We start from the raw sequence: 25,167 nt of genomic DNA, 5'->3' as shown, positions 1-25,167 counted from the left end.
AAAACCATAAATCACATAATTTCAAGAACTGCATAAAACAACCAAACATCATTTTTTTCTAAAGCAATCAAACTACTGTCCCTGCTTTCCTGATATCGGTTACAGGCCCTTAGAACAGATTAGTTTTCATGAATGGCTCTTCTGGGTATCCTGCACTGGATCTCCTCTGTCACCAACATCAGCAGCAACACAGCTCAGGAGACATCACTTTACATTTCCAAAGAGCTTTCACTGAAATAGCAACTTCTTTGGGGAAACTCAAAAGACTGTTAAGTTTTGGTTTTTTTTTTTTTTAATGTATTTCACAACATAATATTGTCTTTTTAAAAAAATCTGAGTAGAGTTGACATATAATGTTAATTTCAGGTGTACAACATAGTGATACTACAAGTTTTACATTAGGCTGTGCTCACCATAAGTGTAACTGCCGTCTGTCACCGTACAACACAATTATACCATTGACTGTATTCCCTGTGCTGTGCCTTTTATTCCCATGACTTTTTCATTCCATAACTGGAAGCCTACCTCTCCCACTACCCTTCATCCATTCTGCCCATTCTCTCACTCCCTCCCCTCTGGCATCCATCAGTTTGTCCTCTGTACTTATAGGTCTGGTTCTGCCTTTTGGTTTTTTGGTTTTTTTTCATGTGTTTTGTTTTTCAGGTTCCATATAGAAGTGAAATCATATGGTATTTGCTTTCTCTGATGTATTTCACTTAGCATAATACCTTTTGATCTCTCCATGTTGCTGTAAATGGCAAGATCTTAACTTTTTTTTTTTTTTTTTGCGGCTGAGTAATACTCAATATGGAGTCTTATTCAATATAGAGAGGGAACATGCTCGGCTTGCACTTTAATGAACAGCAGAGTTCTGGCTCCAGAATGTTGGCTGCTGGTTCCTTTAACATATTAGTTATGTGATGAGTATGACTACTGATGGTAATGAGTATTTCACAATGTATATAATTGTCAAATCACTATATTGTACACCTGAAACTAATGCCAACTATATTTCACTTAAAAATAAAATAAAAATTTAAAAAAATAAAATATGAGAGCTAACATTCCCCGAGAGCTTACCATGTGCCAGGTACAGTGCTAAGAACTTTATGTGCATTGTCCTTGGGTTATGTGTATTATAACAGCTTTTTTTTTTTTGCAGGGTGTACTTATGTATATGTATTCGTATCCATATGAAGTATAGCTGAACACAGGTGGAGAGCTGTATATAAACTGTTTAATTCTAAGATCCTACTCAGATCTTTTCAAAGCAAAGTACTAAGCTAAACACACACAAAAGCCCCCATCTGCAAATGGAGAAGAAATGGTCATTCTGGTGTTACACTAATGCAAAGCTAAACACCACATATGTGATCAAAACTCTCCAGAAAGAAACAGTGTTTTGAAAGGGCACTGAGGTTTCAGGGATGAGCCCACAAAATCTGTACCCTCCACAGGAGGCTATTCCAAGGCAATAATAGACATGGGCTAGAAAAGAGGCTCCTGTGGTTCCGTAGCCTTGACAGTCCCTACAGAAATCCTAACTGTGAAAATGAAAATCCTAAGTGAAAATGAAAAAAAAAAAAAAATCATAGGGTTCTCTTTCATCAAAAACAAACGATGACTAACAAATGGCAGGGGTCAGATGGGGTGTGTATTCAAGATTCAGAGGGCAGACAGAACTATTAGGAGTTGAAATAATCACACACAGAAAAACCCTTGAGAGAAATCAGGCTGAGTAGAAATACTAAGCTATGATTCGGCAGAGGCATACATACCAGTGTACAAGACAGCCCTCACCCCTGAGTCGGCACTCGTGAATGAATTTAATACTTTCTTTGAAATGTCTTGTCCTGTGGGGGGAGAAAAAAGAGAGAAGTGACATCTCTCTACTTTACTCAACACATGATGAAAAGAAAAATCCGCTTGAGGTTTCTTGAAAAGGTCTCAGAGTCCCACAGCTTCAAAACCCTGGTCACACTGTCTGAGGCTGGAGCTGGCTCAGCTTTAGAATCTGTCACACACAATGCTGAGGCCTGGGGAGGGCTGCCCATCTTCTGGGATTTTCAGAATTTCTCTGCAAGGAATCCCTGAAACACAGCATTGCCATTGACTGGTATGTGTGTGGGGGGTGGTTTCTGCCTAGCCCAGGGGTCGTTTGGGGTCCCTGAATATTCAGGAGCATACTAGTGACCCCACACTGACAATCCACACACCATCTGTGCACATTCAGAGCCATTCAGGTGAAGAAGGTGCCCATATCATGCAGGCTCCCTAGTGCTAAGAGGTAGTTTACTTTTGATGATCTGAAAAACCTAATAATATTGTCCCATATTGGTCTCCCTTGACTTTGGTACATCCTGTCGGCATGTCATCAAGAGGGCTGTGGGGAAAGGAAAAATATAGCTTCAATCCCTGCTCAGCCACTTACTGGCTGTGTGACTTTGGGAGAGCCACTTAGTTTCCCTTAACTTCATTTATAAAGTGGAAATAATGTCTTATGGGGTGGAATGAGGTGATATATGCCAATATGCTTTGCAAACTCTAAAATCCTTTGTGACAATGAAACCATGATCCTTACTTCTTCTGACCATTAGCCTTTTTAACACCCTTTCTCCTGCACGTATGTACCAGCATCATTTAGAGCATGTTCTGGACTGGCTGGTGGGTTAACTATAAATACTCCAAGACGACCTACAGAGTACATGCTTTTTGAGGTCTTTTACCTTTGATTGACTTACAGAGCAGCAAAACATCTAAAGTTGCCCATGGAATCAATTCATCCTCTTTAAAACACCAACTGAGTACTATTTACTGGAACTCTGCAAAGCTGCAGGAGATTCAGGGAAGAATGAGATGTAGTTTCCAACCACACAAGCTAGGTCTATCATTTCATGAAGGATGACAGGATAAATGAACGTAATAATGAGAAATTCAGGTATGGCATAACAAACTCAGCCAGGTATTAAATACAGAAGAAACTCAGTAACCTAAGTACAGGTGCCCAGCTAGATTAAGATGGAGAGACAATACAGAAACTACATGTGCATGCATACACGTACATATTCCATGACCAACCATAAGGCGTGATGAAAAGTCCTAGGGATCGAACCCAAGGACTCCAGACTCTTACCTAAAATCTGTAACTACCAGAACATTGCAAGACATGCTTTTGCTAACTTTCCCAGACACAAATGCTCCCAGACATAAACTTATAAAATGACTCTGGGCATTGAAACTATACTCACAAACACTGGCTTGGTATAAAGCAAGCAAGATAAGATTCCTGCTATAATTCCTGAAATCTGAAGTATCAGTACTGGAAAGAGATGCCCAGAAAGGATTGTAAGGCAGAAGCCCATGGAAGCCAGGCAGTGAAGCCGAGTGCACAGAGGGGTGAAGAGATGGGGGGTGGGGGGGCACTGTGATGTGACTGGCAGAAGCCTGGCCCACCGTAGGTGGGAGAGAAGGCTCGGTGCTATTGGAGCTTCCTGTCTCTCAAGCAAAAACAGTCTGCAGTGAAGTCTTCTGATTTTGAAGTATTGAAACTGTGGCAGGCATCTTGAGTTGCGCTGATTTTGTTGGGGCAGCAAAGTTTGTCAGAATTGCCCCCCTTCCCTCTGATTCCAGCCATGGAGAAGTAAAGAAAAGGTTGTGAGGTGGGGACTTCTGGAAAAGTTTTCCCTTCCTAATGAAAGGAAAGTCATCTACCTCTGTGCCAGGTTTCCTGCTAGCGTCACACTTATAGCTGCATCAGGGACCCTGTAACCACAGGTGATAAAGCCCCTCGGGTGAAGAGGCAGCAGGATGGAAAGGGAGACCTCAAGGGACTGATGCCCAGGCCTGGGAGCACCCACCACCAGGTTTCTTAGTCAAGGCTTTAAGTAAATTTCTCTGTAACTTAAAACATTATCAATCAGATACTCTGCTACTTTAGTCAAATATGATCCACCTGATAACAGCAACCACTTCAACAATTTTAAAAACACTGAGCTAAGTGGCACCTGAGTGGCCCAGTTGGTTAAGCCTCCGACTCTTGATCTCAGCTCAGGTCTTGATCTCAGGGTCGTGAGCTTAATCCCCACATTGGGCTCTACACCCCAGTGTGGAGCCTACTAAAAAAAATAATAATAATAAAATAAAAAACAAAAGAAAGCAAAAACATTGGGCCAACTCATCTGGCCTAGGAGTGGTTACAGGCTGCCTGTCTGCCATCTGCTTCGTGGGGCAGCCTGACCTCCTGTGTTGGCCACTGCACATGGCAGACATGCCAGAGGGTAGGGTGGGTCTGACTATAGATCCCAGGACCAGGCTGCCCAGAACTCAGACCTCATCCCTGACTGCAGTCTAGCAGTGGCTAGAGGGTACACGTTTGTCCACTAGGTCAGCCGCGCCGGGGCATCCAAAGGTTCGGAGAGTCCTCTCCACGCCTGCAGCCCATGCTCGTGCCTGTCCTTTATAGGTCTCTTTCTAGTCAAGCAGAGCTGCATCTGTGACAAGACGGGCAGGGAAGAGCACAGCAACCAGAAAAGGAAAAACAAATCTAAAAATGAATGACAATTGCCTGAGTAGTGAACAAACCACAGACTGCTCCAGAACACACTGCAAAGGCCCAAGTGACATGAGAGTTAACAGTGCCCCTCTGAGTGGGCAGGACTTAATGTTTTAGGGGAACACGGTCAGTGCTGTGGAGCTCACCAGGATTTTGCAAAATGACAACAAATGAATGCCTTTGCTGAAACCTGCGAGTGGGAACGTCTCCTTCGATCTGGCTTTTATACCTGCATGCACCAAACCACATGCACAATGAAACCTGGGGCTCAAACACTGTCCGGTGTGTCTGGGTTCAAAAGTCAGTCCTGCCTGTCCTCAGAATAAGAGAGTGGGGTGGGAGTGGGGTCGGCAGGGCAACATTGCGGACCTGCCAGAGCCCAGAGGGAGTGTATGAAAGAGCTAAGGGGCCAAGGAAGTCATGAGGAGGTGCCCCCACTTTGCTCCCGGCCAGCCCTTTCCTCTTTCAGCTCTAACTGTGCCAACCTTAAGTCTAGGACAAACCCACAGATGGCTCCTGTCCACCACCATGCTGGGGCAAGGGCTGTGGAACCCCAGGGCAGGCATCTGTGTGGGGACAGCTCACAGCCCAGCCCAGGAGTGTAAATGATGCCACTGAAGGGATGGCTCAAAGCCCCACCACAAAACCTGACTCATAAACACAGTTGGGCACGAGGCCACACCAAGTAGACATTCCTAGAAATGCTTTTTCCAAGTAAAGCCAGGAGGCAGGCACATTTACTAGTGCTTTGGTGTGTTGCAGGGACTGTGGGTTATTTCCAGGGAAGCTGATGACATAAACCCTAGCGCTGGCCATTAAACTCCCTCCTCCACAGCAGGAAATACCCAAGACTCTGGCTCCTGTTGCCCAATTCTCTGATGTGAAGCAGAAGCGAGCATCTAAGCACCATCCCACCACAGGCTGTTTCAATGAACACAGGTTCCCTATTCTTGCTCTTCGTTTTGTACCTTCACTTCCATACAAAGACATGTGAGTAAGTTCTGTTGGAGGAAAGCCAGAGGGGCTCATCCACCTACGGGCATCACAAACTTACCTCATAGTGCTTGCTGCTGCCAGCAATCTGAAGAAAACACCTTGGGGAGGGCAGAGGGGTGCTTCAGAGGAGACCCATCAAATAGCCCTGCAGCTGCCACTGTCCCCCTTCCTCAGTCTGAGCTGGCCGTCCTCCTTGAAGAGCCTCCTCCCCTCCCTGGCCGGAAGCCAAGAGACAGGACCAGCAAAGTTTCCCTGACCTTCGGAGAGTGCACAGAAAGGATGGTGGATGGGAGCTAGCAAAACTACACCACATGATGCTCATTTTTTGAGGCCGAACAACTAGTTCTTATTCCAAGACTGCAAGATTTGGAGGCTGTGATCCCCACTGCGGGATCAGAGGCAGCCCTCTCCTGCTGAGGACTCTGCTTATCTGAGCAGTAGCCTAAGGGATCTGGCCACTTACCTTAAGTGGTAGCTGGGCATACTCCAAAGTCAGCAGTATCAGACCAGGCTGTACTGACAGGAGACCCAGGATGCTTCTCCTTCCCATATACATATACATGTCTGTACATATGTGTATATGTGTGCACACGTGTGCATGTATGTTGTATATGAAAGCAAAGGAGGAAAAAAACAGGAAAGGCAAGCACTCTTAGATATTCCTCCTAAAAAAGGAATGCTTAAAGAAAAAAAAAAAAAAGCAAAAAGGCAAAAAGCAAGTGGGTGGAATGTTCTATCTGGGCTCTGGAAGGTGGGCTCAGATCAGAAAGCTGTTTCTCCTGGGGCAGAATCGGCAGAGGCTCCCAGGCTGTGTGTGGGCCCCCTCAGCTGGAACACCGGGAAGCTCTCGCCTCAGCCAGAAGCAAGCAGGAAGGAACATTCTCCAGCAGGACAGACACTGGCAGAGCTGGTCTATCAGCACCGGGCACTGAACACACACAACTACTCATACTTATATCAAGGATTTCCCACATTTTGTATTTCCTGCACTTAAACATTTTTTTTTAATGGGGGGGAATTAAAACACACATGTGGTGTGTATTGTGCTTTTCATTTTGCCACATAAGGTCATTTTAAAAACAAAACCCTTTTTACCACCTACTATAACATCATTTCACAAAGAATAGTTGAGAGGAGGACACAGTTTAAGACTAAAAGATAGTTAAGTTCAATAAGTGAAGTCTTATGAAAAATTCAATATTCCTTTTCTGAGTATTTCTCATTCCTATGGCCTGCAAAGTCCTCAGGAGTCATGTGTGAGCATGTGTGCATGTGCACATGAGTGCTCAAGTAAGTATGCATCTGTCTGGAAATAGGACCACAGCACTCCAAGGGCCCACATCATTTTGATCTTGCAAAACTGCTTTTTAATAATTAAAGAAAATTGTTAAGTGAGAGAAAGAAAGAGCTGGATGTACAGAAGACATCAAACTAAAGAAAACATACACAAACAGATAAGGAGGTAGAATAAGGCAAGGAAATTTTACTGATACTTTAAATATAAGCTCACAGTATTGCTAATACCTCTTCTCCCCACAAAAACCTCAAGAAATTGAGAGACCGGCTCGATACTCAAACCACTGAATGTCACAAAGGCTCTATTGTAATGATGCAATGCTACCAACTCCACAGCACAGATCAAACTCTCCTGGACTTGACAGAAGAAGATTAAAAAAAAAAAAAAAAAAAAGTAATTATTCCCTTAACAATGTCTAAATACAAAATACCAATTTAATAAATAGTAAAATAAGAATGAATAAATGAGCTACTATACATCCAGTAATTCACTCTCAAAATACATTAATACTCCTTACTTGGATAGACAGCAAATATAATCTTATTTTTTGGAAATGCTTAGAGTTCATAAAAAACACTTTCACTTATCTAACCCAATACTATAAAAATTGTGTGAGATAGGTATTTTACAGATGAGAGAAATGAGGTTAAAATGACTTGCGTATGAAAGTACAGAAAGAAAGCAAAAGCAAGTATTTCCAAACGCCTGAATTCACTAGCTCGCTCCATATCGGCCAAAGAACATGGAGCATGTGCATTTGATATAAACTCTAGGATGCCTCTAATTGTGACAATTCATGCAAAACACAACAGCCTGGGTCTGTAGGGTAATTATGACTACGAGAACTTGAACTTTCACATTTCCTAACTTTGAAAGGCAAGGTGGTTGGAGGAACTGAGCTAAAATTTTAATGTGTTAATGTTATCTCAACCAGGTTTCTGCATTTTAAGTTCCTGGAAGATCAGAGGGGGAGTTTGTGAGGATTAAAGCCAAGACAGAAAATTGACCTTTCTGGGCAGTTTATGGCCCCTGAATGCCAAGTGAAAGCAGTTAGTTTCAAAAGGTCACAAACCTCTTACTAAGCATAATTGGCAAGAATTCCTGTTGGTATAAAGATTTGTGGGGAGAGATTTAGGATATAAAACTTAAATTATATCCAAAGTTGGAAATAATTTTAAAAAGTCTGTAAGTTTACAACGGGGATACAGTTTTCTAGAATTTATTTTGTCATTAAATATAAGATTTCTCAGGCATCAGTAATTAAAAGTGGCTAGACTAAAGAACTACTAGTTCTACTCGTCTGAGGTACCCAGGGCATATTTTCCAGTGACAGACATGACTTCTCTTGCTTTTGTTAACCAGAGCATTAAGAGTATTTGTCTCCTGACCACCTACATTGGTTGATGGTATAGAAAGTGAAGGTTCACTGCCAACCTATATGTTCCTAATATTTGCTGAGTAATAACCACAGGCTACCTGAAGTGAGATGGATCATATAAACAGAATCAAGTGTTCCACTTGCCAGTGGTTAATAGTCTAATTATATCATGAAAGCATGCTCACTGTTAAAAGGCATGTTATGCTTCCAATAAAACATTCGTAACAGGTAAAGAGAAACTCAAGCTATTTCAGAGGCTGTCTCTTAACATACAAAGTATACTCATATTCCAAACTTAACTCCACAATTTCCATGTAACTTCAGTAGAGCAAGAAATATTTACAAAATCATGGACATTGATGTGCCCAAATCCTTACTTATGCGTAAGACTTGCTATTACTAATGGATTAAAACTAAAAGTTTCCCCAAAGAATCACATGAGTGCCTATGAACTTAACTCCCAACGGGAGTTACGGTTTTGACTTTATTTTCCAACTGAAACAGAGGTTGTATTGCTGTAGGACTTCACTCAAAATAGCAGCAGTGGTGCATCCTCCTCAGGTTCTCTCTGTCATTAGCCTCACACTTGGGTGCTGTAATAACCACCTATTGGAATCCTATCCTACACTTTTACCAAGATGTGAGGAAAGGTCTAAAAAGGCAAATCACACATCTTAACAAGACCTCTGCACATATTTGGATGGGAGAGAACAAATTCAAATCTTACGGGCTAGTCCTCTGGACCCAAGGTGCCTGTGTTTGGGCTGGTTTTGCCAGAAGATCTGAACTGACCCATGAAACACTGCAACTCAGAGAAACATTTTCTGTCACTCTGGCCTTTCCATGTAAGGAAATCTTCCAAATCTTCCACTGAAGTGGCCTCCTGAGCACCGAAACTTGTTATTTCAACTACCTTCTTTTGTAACTCTCAAGATAAATTAACACACCTTGAAGAGAGTAAAAGTATACTCTTATTTTCAAAAGTGCTTAGAGTTCATAGAGAACACTTTCATATATATGCATTTTTCAAATGAGGGAACTGAAGCCCAGATGGGTTTAAATGACTTGTTCAAGGTAGATGCAACTAGTTTTAAAGTTAAGATACCTAACATCAAGGTCTACTGCTTATTTGTTTATGTAGTACAGGGCTGCTCAATGCTCAATCTTCATTTGGTAAGCCAGTCATGGTCCTGGACATCAAACACAGTGCTTGGCTCCTAGCAAAGCTGAAAAGTCCTGGGGGCAATCAAGTGCCTTCTCTGACAACAAATGCCCAGAATGTGTGACAATCGGATTCCTCTGAAGAGTCACTGCCAATCAGGTATTGACAAGTTCAACAGTATGTTAGAATCTCAGTTTGAGATAAGAGCAAAGCAACCGTTCTAAAATAGCCACCAAAACATGGGCAGAAGATTGCTGTGGTCTCCAGAGAAAGGCAGTGGCTCACTTCCTTCCGTATACACCATGCCCTTCCAACCACTTCTGTTTCTTTACACGACTAGTAACCAAGGAAGTTCTCTGCTGCTTCTTCTCCTCCTGGACCCAGGCTACTACTGTTTTCCTAGTGATCCTAGTAAAATCTTTCCTCCACCATCCTCAATCTTAAAGATTGACTTTTTCTGTGAAATACAGAGAGTCAGTGTGAAAACAGGCCTTGCATAGAACATGTCTGTCCCTGCTTCCAATCACCCTTCCTGGTGTAACTCTCTACCACCTGTCCCCTATCCTACACTCCACCACACAATCTTCCCCACATCAGTCCATCTGACTCTAGCCCCATTTTTTTTTCAAACAGGTAGATCTCTCAAAACTATTGCATAATCTGTGATTTCACTGCTCTCCAGCAATGAAACATCAAGATAGGCTGATGTTCCAGTATTCCATGGGACGAAGATAGTAAACTTAAAATTACGTGGTGTGTCATTCCAATATGTAGGATTTGTAGGCAGTAGAGCTTAAGAATCATGAAGGATGAATCCTAATAGGTCTATAGACTCCGAAATTTACAAACACCACCATAGCTTACAACTTTCCTAATAAAATGCAGTAATGTATAATTCTAGCAGGGTTGTTATGTCTGACATGCAATGTAAGCACTAGGCCAGCCTGAGAAGCAGAGGCTGGTGTCTACTGGATGCACTGAATGGCTCAGTACTTTCTGCTCCAGCCTCTCAGCCCGCAAGGTTCAAATCCACGCTTCAGTAAAACTTTACTCCATTTCGTGGTCTTTCTCGGTCACTGCTGGACACCAAACAGTGTGAATGTTAAAGCTGCGACTGCTGTGGGTCTCCAAAGCCCCGTCCCCCATTCTGCCGAAGCCTAACCCCTAACCTAACTCCATACAATTGCTGTGTTCTGGAAATGGTAACAATTATGAATTTCTCTTTATAAGGATATCAATGATGTATTCAGCTGTGAGGAAATAGAGGCCTGAACTTTCCTAAGCCAGAAAGACCTATTCATTCAACTCAAAACAGGTTTTAGAAGTATGCTGTCCTGTTTTGTGGCCACTAGCCACGTGCAGCTGCTGAGCACTTAAAAGGAACCTGGTCCAAACTGAGATGTGCTGTAAGTACAAAAAAAACTACAGATTTTGTAGGATGAAAAACTACAGATTTTGTAGTATGAAAAAAAAAAAAGGATGTAAAAAAATCTCAATTTTGTTTTATATTGGGCACATGTTGAAATGACAGTATTTTGGATATACTGGGTTAAATAAAGCATTATTAAATTATTGTCACCGATTCCTTTTTTACTCTTTTTAATTTGGCTCCTAGAAAATTTAAAATTACCCTCATGGCTTACATTTGTGGTCCATATTCTATTTCTACTGGACAGTGCTATCTTAGACAAAACCCATTAGCTTCTTTAAATCTTTGGGAAGCAAAACCCATTTGCTTCCAGAGAGAGGATAAACATGCTAAAAGTTTAGTTTGAGGCATCCTTTTTAAAAATGAGGCTCTTCTTGTAGACATCCCATCAGTCAGTGTTGTATAGTTGAAGGACTGGCAAACAAACAGCATGCCTCCAGCTACAGTTCTGCCTAACTTGGCCGCACAGACCTCTGTGCTTGGCATCCCATGGCTCTGATGATTTCACGGCCCTTTAGTTATTTGACTTTACTGCCCTTTGTACATTTTTAATATCTCCAAAAAATATAGGAAAAAAAAACAACTTACAGGTTCTGAGACGGTGAATCCGCTGCTGGAATGCACAGGTATTTAACCCCCTGTAGAATAAAAATAGTAAAATAAAATAAAATTAAAATTAAGTAAAAAGATGATACTTAGTGGAGAAAACCAGTTAAAGGAACTATTTACTCAGGTCAAAAAATAAAAAGTAAAAAGGAGAAGTTTTTCACTCATCTTTTGTTGCCAAGGAACCAGGGAAAAACTCTTTAATTAAGGTTCCTGGTTATTTCCGTGACCACACATACAAATATTCATGCTCTGGCTTGCAAACAGCTTGTAGGTTTAGATAGGGTTTATCAAAAAAGTGAAATAATTGAGTGCTTCCCAGTAAGGGTCAACAAGTTTCCAAAACTATCATTTCCAATGCTTGTTTACACATTCAACATTTTTAAAAATCTATTTCACTTAAGATCCTGAGTGGCCAAAAAGGAAGCACTGTTAGTAAAAACCTTAACATGATGACTAAAAATTACAACATTATATTACAGAGTTTTCTATATCAAATTTTAGTAATTGAAAAATCATAATTTCCCTGCTGTATTAAGAGGAACTTTACACATTCAAAATATTTTGATTTATTTTGCTTGCTTTTCAAAAGAGTAAAAGTTTGTGGACCAAACTGTTACATTTTTTAAAAAGAATGGCCCAATTTGAAAAAAAAAAAAGTTCATATAGGTCTCCATAAAAATCTATAAAAAAATGTCTGTGTAAATTCATGCTGTAAAAACTCAGGCTAAATTTAAGTTTTATTATAAACCTGGTTGTTTTGGGACACCTGGGTGGCTCAGTCAGTTAAGTGTCTGATTTCTCAGGTCATGGTCTCAGGGTCCTCAGATTGAGCCCTGCCTTGGGCTCCCTGCTCAGCAGGGAGTCTACTTGTCTCTCTGCCCCTCCCCCTGCTTGTGCTCTATCTCTCGCAAATAAATACATTAATTAATTAGTTAATTAAATCTTTAAAAAAAAACTGGTTGTTTCTTCTTCAGAGGGATTTAATGTACAGTTCCAAAGGTCTTCAATGTCATGTAAAAATAGAAAATCTAGAAATCTCAGCAACCTTTGCAAAAGAATATGGTTCTGTGAGGACTTAGATGAACCATTTTTAAACCCCTCCTCCTTTGATAGCCTAATCTCATAGGATCTTGCCACCATGTCATGGATAATAAAGTAGGGGAAGAAACACATCAACACTGAAAAAATAACCACCTAAGAGGGTAAATGAAGGAGAAATATATAGACTACCACAAGTCCCTCAGCAAATAGTCATAAAATGTCTGCTAGAATTATTTGAATTTTTTGCAGTTGATCATTAAAATTTTATTGTTAATTCATATCATGAGGCTTTTCTATGTTGTATTTACTAATGTACTCTTGTAAGTAACATCTAAATTTGTGGCTGCCCCAAACCCTTCTAGACCTCCACATTTTGATACTTCCCGACATTGTGAATCCTACTTTTCCAATACAGAATCCATGTAACCTATATTTTTCAACCTCCTTTGCTATTAGGGTGTAGACTCAGGACCTGGTTTCATCATATGACACACCTACTTGAGGTGGATTTGGAAACTGGACACGGGACGAGTCAGATGGGTAGAGAGCACCTGCTTGGCAGGTGCAGGTGGCAGTAGAAGCAGGTGGTTCTGGGGGCAGACGTGGCAGCAGATCTCACCAGTTGTGTGATGTGGTCTAAGTATTGTTCCTTTAACTTCAGCTGAAAGCCTGTTTCTCCAGCTCTTCTGAGGAGACCATAAGCTCTCAGCTATCTCTTAACAAGCACCTTCCTGCTTAAACCAGTTTAGAGTGCAATCAGCTGTCTGTCACTAAGACCCAAGAGATGAAATTCCCCTCCCTGCCTCCTAGTATTATGAGAGGTCAGAAAAAAAAAATTCCTGCTAAATTCATATACACATATATTTTTTTTCCAGCTCTGAGTCAATCATTACATCTTCCAACAAAGGCTCTTGAAGATGAGTTTTACCACTGCTTCTCCATGTGAGAATACTTCACATGAGACCAAACAGGCTTGAACATGTTGAGGGTAAAGTTTAGGGATGGGCCAGAAGATGTTTCTCCCTCATTTAACCTTCACTTTGTCATCCCTGATTGCCTCCTGTCTCTGTCCTCATTTCTTCCTGGACAGTGGGCACTGTGCTCTGCTGGAAATATCAAGGCACTTGTCTGAAATTCTAAAGCACCTCCAAACCCAGAGAGGTATTAAAGCAGTGATTTAAAAGGAAGGAAAATGGAAAAGGAAATGATACTGTGAAAATAAGTAATTTCACTACTTCCCTCCATCAAGGCCAAGCAAGCTTATTGGCATAGATACACATACTGATCATTTCATAAATTCGTCATTGGAATGATTCATTTACTTTTTTCTTTTACTCTTAAGTGAGAGTTGGCCATGGATCAGGCCCAGAAGTTTATGAAATTCTTTCCTCCCACACACTTCCTCTAACCTCTTTCAGACCAATCCTTCCAGAAGGATGGGGAGGATTCTAAGGTTTCCACCTTCCCTTCCACTGTGACCATCAGCCTGGGCAACTTCAATCAGTCAAGGATGCTGAGGTGGATCCCCTCTAACATAGGATAAAAATGCTTGCCTGTCACACATGCTGACTGACAGCCATTTAATCCTCACAGGATCTAAAATCAGCCCAGCCCATATGATGGGAGGAAAGAAAAAAAAAATGAAGGAAAGGAAGAAAATGGACAGAAGGGCAGGCCAAATAGCTCCTAGCTTATTAAGAGCATTCGCCATAAATGCCAACGGCAGTGTGACTGGAAAGCACTTCATTTCCTTCAGATGTTCCCTGAGTGGGGTCCCATTCCCCTTTTTGGTGCCTGATGGGAAAAAGAAAAGGCTGCTGGCCCCATAAGGCAGGAGCAAGATGCAGGAAGACAGCAACAGGTAACCCTCCCTCCATGCCCACAGATGATGAGGAGGCCACCACTTTCAGCCATGCTGGGCCCCTCACCCTCACTAGCTGGGATGGGCATGTGGCAGCTATAGCTTCCCATCTGTGAAGCTTCTAAGGAGGAACAAAGTAGCTCTCAGCCACAAGTTTGGGGATCCCCTACTGTTAAGGAAGGACAGAGAAAACATAAAACATAAGATCATGTTCTCTCAAAAGTAGAACAATAACCATAACCTTCCTTGGCACATAGTAACTAAATATCTGTTGAACAAGGTGAAAACCAATTTAACATGAAGATCATGACGATCACACTACAGGAATAGTATGAGGGAAGAAAAATACCATAAAGTGCCCATACCTGGGGACCATAAGAATAAGAGAGCTGAACTTTTAGCCGTGACATAGGAAGGGCACACTGCATGCACATGCTCCAGACACCAGTCTCCTGACTGCCCACACCAATGGGACTGGGTTAAGAATCAGCTCACCGTGATCTACAATAAGAAGGGAACAAACTATGCAAATACAGTAAAGAAAGGAGTCAAAACTGTCAAAAAGGTTCAGCTGCTCACCGCCCAAGAATATCTATTTATCTTGGCTTAGTCATTAACAAAGCATGAAAAGTATCTCTCTTGGAGGCCACAGACAGCAGAACATAAAGTACCTGAAAAAAGTCTTCAGATGCCTGCACATGTGTACAATTCATGGCAGTTAATTACTAATTCAGAAAGCAGCAAGAGTGAGGACAGCATTAAGGACCTCAATGCTACAAGCTGGAGAGACTTAAAATTATCCTAGTATTAATGGATTCCCCCCCAAAAAACCATTCTTTAATATTGAGGTTTGTAGAGACAGAGGTACAGGGCAGGATGTGTTAAGCTAAATTATGGAAAAAATGGCAAATGAAGTAAAAAAGTAACAAATATCTTACTCTAGAACAAAATTCTAGAACAATCTGAAAAATTCATAAGTAATAGGAAATAACAGAGGGGAGGTGGGTATGGGGATGGGTGAAATAGGTGAAGGGGATTAAAAGTGCATTTATCATGATGAGCACTGAGTAATGTACAGAATCCCTGAATCACTATATTGTACACCAAAACTAATATAACACTATATGTTAACAATATTGGAATTAAAAAAAAAATAACAGCAATGTTTCTATTCCTATAGCATTTGCTATGTGATATTTACTCCTACATATTACCTCTAAAACTAAAAAAAAAATAAATAAAATGAAAATTATCTTCTTTGAAATAAAATTATTACATAGGTAAAAATTTAATACTTTCCATGATGTTCCAAAACAGTGATTGGTGGAAAGCCAATTAATATTAAACTTCTGTGGGGCTAGTAAGTGTCAAGTTGCAGATTTTCAATTTAGGCAGCTGGCCCAAGAATACAAAAACCAGTTAAGGGAAAGGGGCTCAGTCTATGCTTTAAGACTGTCTTGATTTCTAGGAGGGACAAAGAAAGAGCAGGAAATTTCTTTTGACTACATGGCATTTTGAATGGCCTAATACATCCTGAGAATGCTATTAATGCTGATACAGTGGGGACCAGACAGAGGAAAAAGGCAAAGAATTAAGAAAAAGCCTCATATTTACACTGACCACATATACACTGAATATTCATAATAACAAGCAACACATCAATTAGTATCACACTGTGGAAAAACATTAGGAAAATACAGGAAAGAAGTTAGACTTCAATGGGATCATCCCAAGAAAGTTTTTGGGATGAAGTTTTTGTGTTAGGTTTTGGAAGAGACAACAGACATCAAATTGAGAAGAAAGTTTAGAAAGTATTCCAGAGATTCTTCTTGAACAAAGTTTAAGGCTTTCTAAGTCCATATTCTCAAAAGTTCTAATATTTTTCTGTTTTCTGTTTCAACAAGCACAGTAACCACCAAAAGTAAGGTTTTTGCCTTTCTTTGGGGCTGAAACTAAAGATTACACTTAAAACGATACATAGGCAAGTACTTGAAAAGCAGGGGCAAGATTCTGATTTCAGGACTAGTAAAGAGATCAAACTCTCGCTTGTTTCAAGTACAATTTCTAAAATTCACTGTTCTTTTCTTTCTGAAACATAAGAGGCTTCCGAAGAACCTAGGTGACATTCTACTTTTCTAAAGAAAAGAAAGATCAAGCCCTTCAGAATCTGTTTTCTCTCTCTCAGGAAAGCTAATAAAACCAGTTACAGAATGTATTTTCTACAAGGGGTTATTCACAACCTAAGAGGTGACATTAAGTAGGAGATGGAGTTCACTAAGAGGCCAGAATCAGGAAATCCATGCGATGGAAAAATCATTTTAGCTGCTAATAAAAACGACCTGATCTTGGATCTTGGTTTCTCATCTTATCCCATCCAAATACCAATACCAATATGGGTGTACAAAGGAGGAGCCCTCTGAAAGAGATGACATTTTTTGACAATCACATTTACAAGGTATCAGGGTGGTACACTGAATTGGACTCTGCAATTCCTACACACGGAACTCTATTAACACTGATCATCTAATGCCCATTAATGAATTGAGCAAAGTAAGTTGGGGACCCCATTTAGACCTAATTCACCAAATTATCAAAAAATCTGACTCCAAGAAAGAAACAAAATTTAAAAAGAATTAAGTTTAGACTGTCCCACACTTGATCAGAAGCGAGACCACAGTTTATACACCACTACAAAAAACAGAAGGCTCTCCCACTTGAGACAAATCACTTTGTACTTTGTGATTGTAGTAAAATATACATAACATAAAATTTGCCACTTTAACCATTTTTAAGTATGCAGTTCAGTGGCATCATGTATGTTCACATTCTTATCACCACCATTCATCTCTAGAACTTTTTCTAGTTTCCAAATGTAAACTCTGTACCCATTAAACACTAACTCCCATTAACCCTGGTAAGCCCCAATTCTACTTTCTGTCTCTATGAATTTGACTACTTCTGCACTTTCATATAAACCTAAAGGCAGGTAACCTGAAAAAATTAGTCTCACCACACTCCTGAAGGTCATAGACCCAAGAGATGGCAACTGCTGACTTGAAATTGCTTTCAGATGTACATGCAAGGTTTGACAGCCTTACTCTGCTTTTAAAGTCACCTCTTCATGGAGTTGTCTTACTCCAGAGAATGCATAGGAAGATCTCCACCTAGGTTGTGTACATGGATGCCAAACCTAAGACCTGGCCCATGGATTTTGATCATTATTTCTCCTCAATTTAAGAATTTTCACATAGCCAATAACACTTTTTAAAGGGAAAAAGTAGAATACGAAGGTATATCTGCAGAAGGATTACATCTGGAAAAACTTATGTACGTCTGTGAACTAAGAACTAGAAGTAAACATAAAAAAAAACAAAAACAGGGCACCTGGGGGGCTCAATCAGTTAAGCGTGTGCCTTTCAGCTCAGGTCATGATCCTGGGGTCCTGGGGTTGAGTCCTGCACCAGGCTCCCTCTCCAGGGGGAGTCTGCTTCTCCTTCTGCCCCTCCTCCCACACGTTCTCTTAATCACTCTCTCTCTCTCTCTCTCTCTCTCTCTCTCTCTCAAATAAATAAAATCTAAAAAACAAAAACAAAAAAACAGGTAAGGTTTAGGGGGTGAGATTCTTGACCATCTCCCTTTTTGTTTGTACCATAACAGAAATCTCACAGGAATACTGTAGAAAATCACCACAGAAGATAAATACAGTCCTTTAGCTGTGCTACATGATATATGTTTTGAGTCTAGGCTATAAACCGAAGATGCATTTTCTTCAGGCACCCATTTGCCACTGATTCTTCCTGCACCAGCTAAATTTAGGAAACACTACTACAAATAACAATTTCCAAGAACTCTGTGGTACTTGATGGGGTGGGGAGGGGTGGGAAGGTCGGAGTGGAGAGACAAGATTTAGCCTTTGGTTTGATTTTGTGAGAAAAAATGCAAATGAGAAACCTCCAACACCTGTTGGCTTCTTTCAGGTTAGTCAAAAAACGACATACATTTGACTTGTCAGATCAACAGATGAGGACCCAAATGCTTATTTTTGCTCAAGCTATTTCAATGAAAGGCTAAAGTGGGCATAGTCAGCACATTGAATTTCCTTGAGCCAACATGGGTGGGTTATGGGAAGGTGGTGAGGGAGATACACACCAGCTCCAATTCACCACTGAAAGCCTCTTCTGTGATTTCAGTTGTGTCTAAGGACCTCTGATATATTCAGTGTGACTCATGAAAACAGGGCCCGTTCCAGCAATCTCTCCAAACCAAGTAATTCTACACTATTACTTAATGAATGTTAATGATAGATGACCATACCAAAAAATTACCATGATTGAAAACTGATGCTTGGAAATCAGGAGAAATCAGCAACAGATACTTCAGGACCATTCTACAGCTACCATGTGTAAAAGATACAAAGGTAAATTTGCCTCAGCTGCTAAAACATATTCAGTGGCTCCCACCTGTCTTCAAAGTAGAGCTCCTCTTCCACTCTTCCAAATCCTTCAGTACTGTCTACAACTTACCTCCTAAGCTCACCTCCCCCAACTCACCATACTCCAGGTACCTGGGCAGCCTGAGAATCTCTCCAAATGTTCTGTACTTTCCTGCCCACTCCTCCCCAGAGTTCCTTCTTCTCCCCAGTGTTTGTTTGTTTCCCCTCTGGAATACCCTTCTGTTTCAGGACTCCTCCCAGGGGCACTTCCTTAGTGGAACCACCCCTGATGTAACCCACCAGCCCTATGCACAGAGCCTTCCCTGACATCATCTCCCTCCGCCTCAGGCTGGCTCCGGCTCCATTCTAAATGCCCTGATACCACACCACATGGCTGGCACACAGACTCCTGGAAGATGCCAACAGAGTTGGCAAAAAGGCCCCTGTTTATTGGGACACAGTCACACCTGTTCATCTATGTATTGTCTACAGCTCCTTTCGTACTACAGGAGAGAGTAGTGTATGTTACAGGAAACTTAGGGCCCACAAAGCTCAAAATATTTACTATCTGTCCCTTGATAAAAAAAAAAAAGAAAAAGAAAAAAGTGTGCTGAGCCCAGTCTAGACAGTGACATTTCAGAGTCATTTTGATGGCTTCAGGTCTGTTTTGCATATCACACGTTTCTTCTACATTTAAATGATATCTGATAGAGCACACCACCTTCTTAGAATCGCAGTATTCTAAATCATTAGTTGTGCTCAGTTCTCTTCCTTACTGCAAAAGAAAGGGACAGAGCAATTTTCCTCGAATATAGGACATTTTTAACAAAGAAATTAGATGGAATATGTGAAACACACTAAGTGCAGCTGGAAGGTGCTCAATAATGGAAAAGGCAAGTTTGCCAGTCATCTCCCCCTTGATGGCATCCTTGGGTTAGGAGCAATACGGCATCGCACAGACAAGGCTGCAGAATGCAGACAGCAGATGACTCACGAGAAGGAGTGGAGAGAGCCACACTCACGCTTATTTGTCTTCCAGACCTGGATGAGCACACCTGCCTGAGTCATCCTCACCTTTTCAGCAAGAAGGTGACTATTTCCCTTCTTAAATGCATCTCCCTACTCAGGAACACAGTATTGTTTCGAACGTCATTTGTCTCCTCTTTTGCAGATTACTAAGCAAATGAGTTCTCAGACTCTCTCACTTACGATAGAATGATAAATTCACCGAAAGGTGAGTTATCAACTTTGTAGATTGCCCCCTGTCTTCAGTCTTGGATGTAATCTGCAGCTTTGAAAAGGCTAAGAAGTTTTTTCTAAAGAGCATTCATAATCCCTCGGGCCTAATATCACCTCCTCTACGTGGGATCAGACCTAGAAATGGTTTCAAGAATGAAACAAACACTGACCCAGAGCAGGGTTCTGCCCTGGAGAACTGGCTAGCTGTACATGGGTAGGGCTAATGCTTATGACATGCAAAGGCTACACATGGTAAGATCAGCACATGAGCCACAGAAGAAGGGCCATGTTGCTCAGAGCAGTGAGAATGAGCCATGGGCTGCGAGGGTAGAGAAGAGTGGAGCAGAGAACAGTAACTCTCCCATTTCTCCTGAACATAAGCACCTATAATGCAGGTAAACGTGGATTATTAGAGATGGCATTAAATTTCTATGTTTCATGGTACATTCATGTACAAAAGGGGTGTCCTAGTTCCCAAACATAATGGGGGGGTGCATTTCCTTGCATATTAAGGATTGGCTGGTCAACATTCCATGGCCTGCCTCTGAAAGGGCAGCACTTCACCAAATCTTCCCTCCCCCACTGCTGCCATTGAAAGCAATTTGATGGTCTATTTTTATTTTGACAGCTGCATCCTCTTGCACTGGGCACAGAAGGAAGTCCCAGGCCACCTTCGTTAGAGCCCGTGTAGGACTCACAAGGAGTGAGTGAGCATTGGCTACCAAGGAGGCCAGAGGTCCCTCCCTCACTGGGGTCAGCAGGACCTCAAGATGACTGGTTGAGACTATTCAACCACAATGCCACCACGCATACAGGAGCAACCTCGGCAAGAGAGGTTTCCATGAGAAAAGGTGGCTAGCCTCAGTTTAAAGGAACATTAAAAAAAAAAATACTAGGAAATGTTATTCTGACTTTGTTAGCTACGAGATCATTTTTGTTCTTTAGGGCATAGTATTGGAGCATTCTATAATGCAGTTTAAATTAATCATTTACAGTAGATTTGGAATTGCCTTCTGCTTGGGTGCTATGGGGCTGGTCTCCTTGACAAGGTATTTCATTAAATAGGGAAAGTCATTTTGGACTAGTTCCACCATTGCTAAGCCCCAACTGGCTTTAAAAACCAGTACACTCTGAAATGATCTCTATACTACTGTGCCTAGGAATAGTTCCCATGACCAGAAGGCTCAATTCAAGGTCTGGGCTCAGCTCTGTTTGTCTGAGATACCTTCTCCATGATCACAGAATATCAGAAAAACTATCTCTTTGAAACCATTTAAAGGATAAAAGGACAACCCAAAGGCAGCTTTCCCACATGTTCTTTCCCTTCTTTGGCAGCTGGCTGTGCTTCTCACCAAGGGAATCTTACAGATTGTCTCCCTTTCATTGGGGAAAAATCTGAGAAGCAAACAAGCATGTGTGTATTGGCCCTCCAGAGAAGGAAGCTCTAATTCAGGTTGTAGGTGCATCTACTTCTTTTCCCTCACCAGTGCCGTACACAGGTATGGCTTGACCAGCTCAAACTTTCACCATGCATTTCATTTGTCTTCCCATTAGAAAAGCGGGTAAGAGCTAGTTGAAGATGTCGCTGCTCAGTACTGAATGTTGAAACTCAACATCTGTACTAACTGCGGTGATAACTGAAAGAAGAAATAATTTCTCAATTCAAACCCAGGGTCTGACAGCATCCTCTGCCCCAGCACACACACAGAGGCCTGCAAAACATCTCAGGAGTCAGACCACAGAGAGGGGGGCCCTTCCAAGAGCAGGATAGGCCTGACTCAGCCAGCCCTGAAATGATGATACTAGCGAGGTGCTGCTGCTTTACTCTCGGCCTTTTAAAGTCAGTTTGGATCACTTCCCTTGCAGCTGTGGCGGGCACAAGGTCCACCTGCAGTGCCTACCAGCGAAGAATTATTAGGAGCACCTGAAAATGGCAAATTTGCTTAGACCAGTCTTCAGTAAACCAAGCTACATTTAAATCATTCTTTTTCTTATGGCTAAAAACAACAGCACCTATAGAACCATTATACCCTGCTTTGGGTCTTAACCAACCAACCAACCACTTTTAACTTCTCATTCCAACTCTGACTGCAGACCCAAAGGCCCTTCACCCAAGAAGTCTGAAACCTGTTCAGTCTCCTTGGGCTAGATGTCCTCTGCCATGACCGCCATGATGCTTAGGTTCCTCGACGGTCTGCCAGCCACACGCTGTGTTGTCCTAACCTGGAACCAGAAACATATTTCCCTCAGGATGCTCACTTTGGTTGTTTCTTCCAAACTAAGCTGCTCTTCCCTTTTAAACTCCTTAGCAAAACTGGGTCCCTATTAAAGCTTTCCAGATTTTGCTCCTATGTCACTTACTCTCCTCCTTCTAGTGCTCATAGCACCCAGCACAGTCATGCCTAAGAGCTTCTTGTTAAGGGCCAATGGCCAAAGAACTGCAGAAGTGCATTATATCTGCACCAGAGCTTCTTCTCTCCAACCCCTCTGTGCCCTGGGGTGCCCCTAAAGGGATTTCTGTGCCTGTCTCTTCTAAACACTGGGGCCCATCTTACTTCTCTTTGTATTTTATCCCCAATCCTTGCTACAAGGTAAGTAAACATCTGCTGAATCTGAAGGAATAACTCCTAATTTAGCCAAAAGGAGAACTGAATATGGCCCCACCCTTACCCCCACCATGTTGACCACCTTCTCCACTCTAAAATCAGCCGACTTCCACACATCTTCTATGGCTCCAGGGCTTATTTCCCCCTTCCTGACCAGCCCGGAAGGACTGCTCCTAGCCAAGACATATCTCCCCACTGAACCAAACCATACTAGTCCTGCAAAGCTGCCTAAACACCCCTCTTTACAAATTCTTCCCCAAATTTCCCAGTCCATGAGCGTGAAAATCTTGTATAAATAGAGCTTCTACCCTGTGCTTCAGCATTTATGGGCATTTTACGTAGTTGTATCAATGCATACTATCACTCCAGCTGAAGGACAGATGGGAGACCATGTGCTACATGCTTTTCCTGAGATATTGGTTTGGAGATACCGGGAGATCTTGCCACTGGTATATTTCCCATTGAGGAAAAGGAGGGATGCAAACAAGGCAAGCCCACTTCAGAAACACAGCACTCAGCACACAATGTGCTCAGTACTTGATCACACAGGGGAGTCAGGGCAAGATGGACAAGACGGGGCACTCACCAGGAAATGTTAAAAAAAAAAAAAAAAACCTGGGACTTGACTGAGAGAAAAGTTTAGCAGGAGTGTTTTGTAAAAGTCTTCAGTTATGTGGCGAGGCTGGTTAGTAAGCTTGAATACTAAAGAGAAGGTCCACACCTGAAAAGCAGGGTGTTCTAGAATGCCAGAGAAAAGAAAGGTTAACATAGGTCTCATTCATTTAGAAACAAAAAGCACTGTTTCCTCCCTAGAATCAATGAAGTACTAGAATATTTCAAGTCCATTTTAGTCCATTCATGCTGGAATTCTGGTTTTAGAACTCCATTTGCAAATGAGCTTGTCACAGAAGGGTCAGCAGCCAGATGGAGCTGTCTAATGCACTTGACTGCCCACACACACGGAACTCAAGATACAGCTTGATTCAAGAAAGAACAATTACTAGACAGTTTTCGATACCTACCATAATCATTTCTATTTGAGTCATTTCTATTTAAGTCTGGGGTTGGCTTCAAACAAATTTACCTCAATACATGAAAGCTGCTGCAAGCCTTTGGTATGGTAGGTACCATTGACACTTGGGTGGCATCAAAGAAACTTTCTTAGAGAGGTGAAAACAACTGGGGTTCATTGAAAACAACTGTCAATCTGAAAACAATGGTCAAACAATGATTTGTTTTTAAAGGCCCTGGACCTCAAGAGTGTGATGTTTTTTACAATGTCAATATAATAACTAAAATCATCCACAATGGATACAATGGCCAATCCAAAGAGGAAATCTTGCCCAATGCTTCAAGCTGCATCACTAGGGAATCTATGAATCTTGAGGAAGCACATAAACTCATTTAAGTGAAACAATCAAGTAGAAGATAACTGATACTGAAAATAAAATCTATACAGTTGAAAGGTTTGTCTTGGGCTATCTTCTCCCTTTTAAGATTAAGATGATTGAAATGAATGGTTTATACCACTGATCATGGACGACAAGGATGCAGCATGTCTAATGTCAAACATGCACATATGAATACACAGGGAACACTGTTACCACAGAACCCATTCTGGCCAATCCTGAACATCCAAATGGAATCTACTAATCATTACTACAGACACCAAGAGTACGATCACCCACCTGCCTACCTTCCTTCCCTACCTCTCTTCATTCAAAGAGAAATTATGAAGATACTCCCATTGTGAAAAATAAATAAAAATAAAGACAAAAGTGAAACTCATCCTTCCTACCCACTTCTCCCAACCTATTCCACTTTACCATTCTGAGGAATCTAGTATGGTCCTTCTAGACCCTTATCTGTGCATTTACATGCATATATATGTACCCACAGAAATATATAACTAATATTTAGCTTTACATAAATGGGGTCATATTGTGGATATTATTCTACAACTTGCTTCTTTTGCAGATTGGTTAGCCCGGTGATGGGTATTAAGGCAGGCACGTACTGCATGGAGCACTGGGTGTTATATGAAAACAATGGATCGTGGATCACCACATCAAAAACTAATGATATATTGTATCGTGACTAACATAACATAATAAAATTTTTAAAAAAAGAATTAATGTTTCCCTGTGCATACATACATACCTTCCTCTTCTTTTTGAATTGCTGCAGAGTATTTCTTAATATGGATGTATCCTAATTGAGCACTACCCTTCTGCTGAATGTGTGGGTTGGCTCCAATTTTTTGCCATTACAAACAGAGTTGTAGTGAACATCGTTGCCCATACCTCTGTGGGTGCAAGATGAAATGTGTGGCTTTCATCAATTATCTATCCTCCTAGGGGAAATATGCTATGGGAAATGTGGCCTATAGCTCCTGTGACTTGAAGGTCATGAGCAGGGTGGGCACTTGGGTCCCGAGAGCTGAGGACTGACACGGGCACCAGAGCTGGGGGTGACAGCATGCAAGTCTGCCTGTGTGGCTGCCAAAGGAGGACCACAGGCAATAAGCATCTTCCTCCTGAGCCAGAACACAAGCCCCTGTACCTT

The 25,167-nt window shown here is 41.6% G+C and overlaps 1 protein-coding gene across 5 annotated transcripts in view; it reads right to left on the bottom strand.

Moving 5' to 3' along the window:
• Positions 1-25,167, bottom strand: part of DUSP22 (dual specificity phosphatase 22) — an 87,782-nt gene that overhangs the window by 5,696 nt on the left and 56,919 nt on the right. For 4 of the 5 annotated variants that reach the window (XM_088024096.1, XM_088024099.1, XM_088024097.1 and 1 more), the window contains 2 exons: positions 11,403-11,452; positions 1,779-1,853 (listed from right to left, as the gene is read on the bottom strand). In XM_088024096.1, coding sequence (XP_087880222.1) covers positions 1,779-1,853; positions 11,403-11,452 — 125 coding nt within the window. Of the gene's footprint in view, positions 1-1,778; positions 1,854-11,402; positions 11,453-14,690; positions 14,827-25,167 lie in introns of all 5 variants that reach the window. The other variant, XM_088024098.1, reaches the window with a different exon arrangement.

Source organism: Eumetopias jubatus, unplaced genomic scaffold (genome assembly GCF_037043125.1).
Source record: "Eumetopias jubatus isolate StellerSeaLion01/CBP00866 unplaced genomic scaffold, mEumJub1_p1.0 scaffold_6, whole genome shotgun sequence".
In the NCBI taxonomy this organism is placed as follows: domain Eukaryota; kingdom Metazoa; phylum Chordata; class Mammalia; order Carnivora; family Otariidae; genus Eumetopias; species Eumetopias jubatus.
This window is presented reverse-complemented; position numbering and strand designations above follow the sequence as displayed.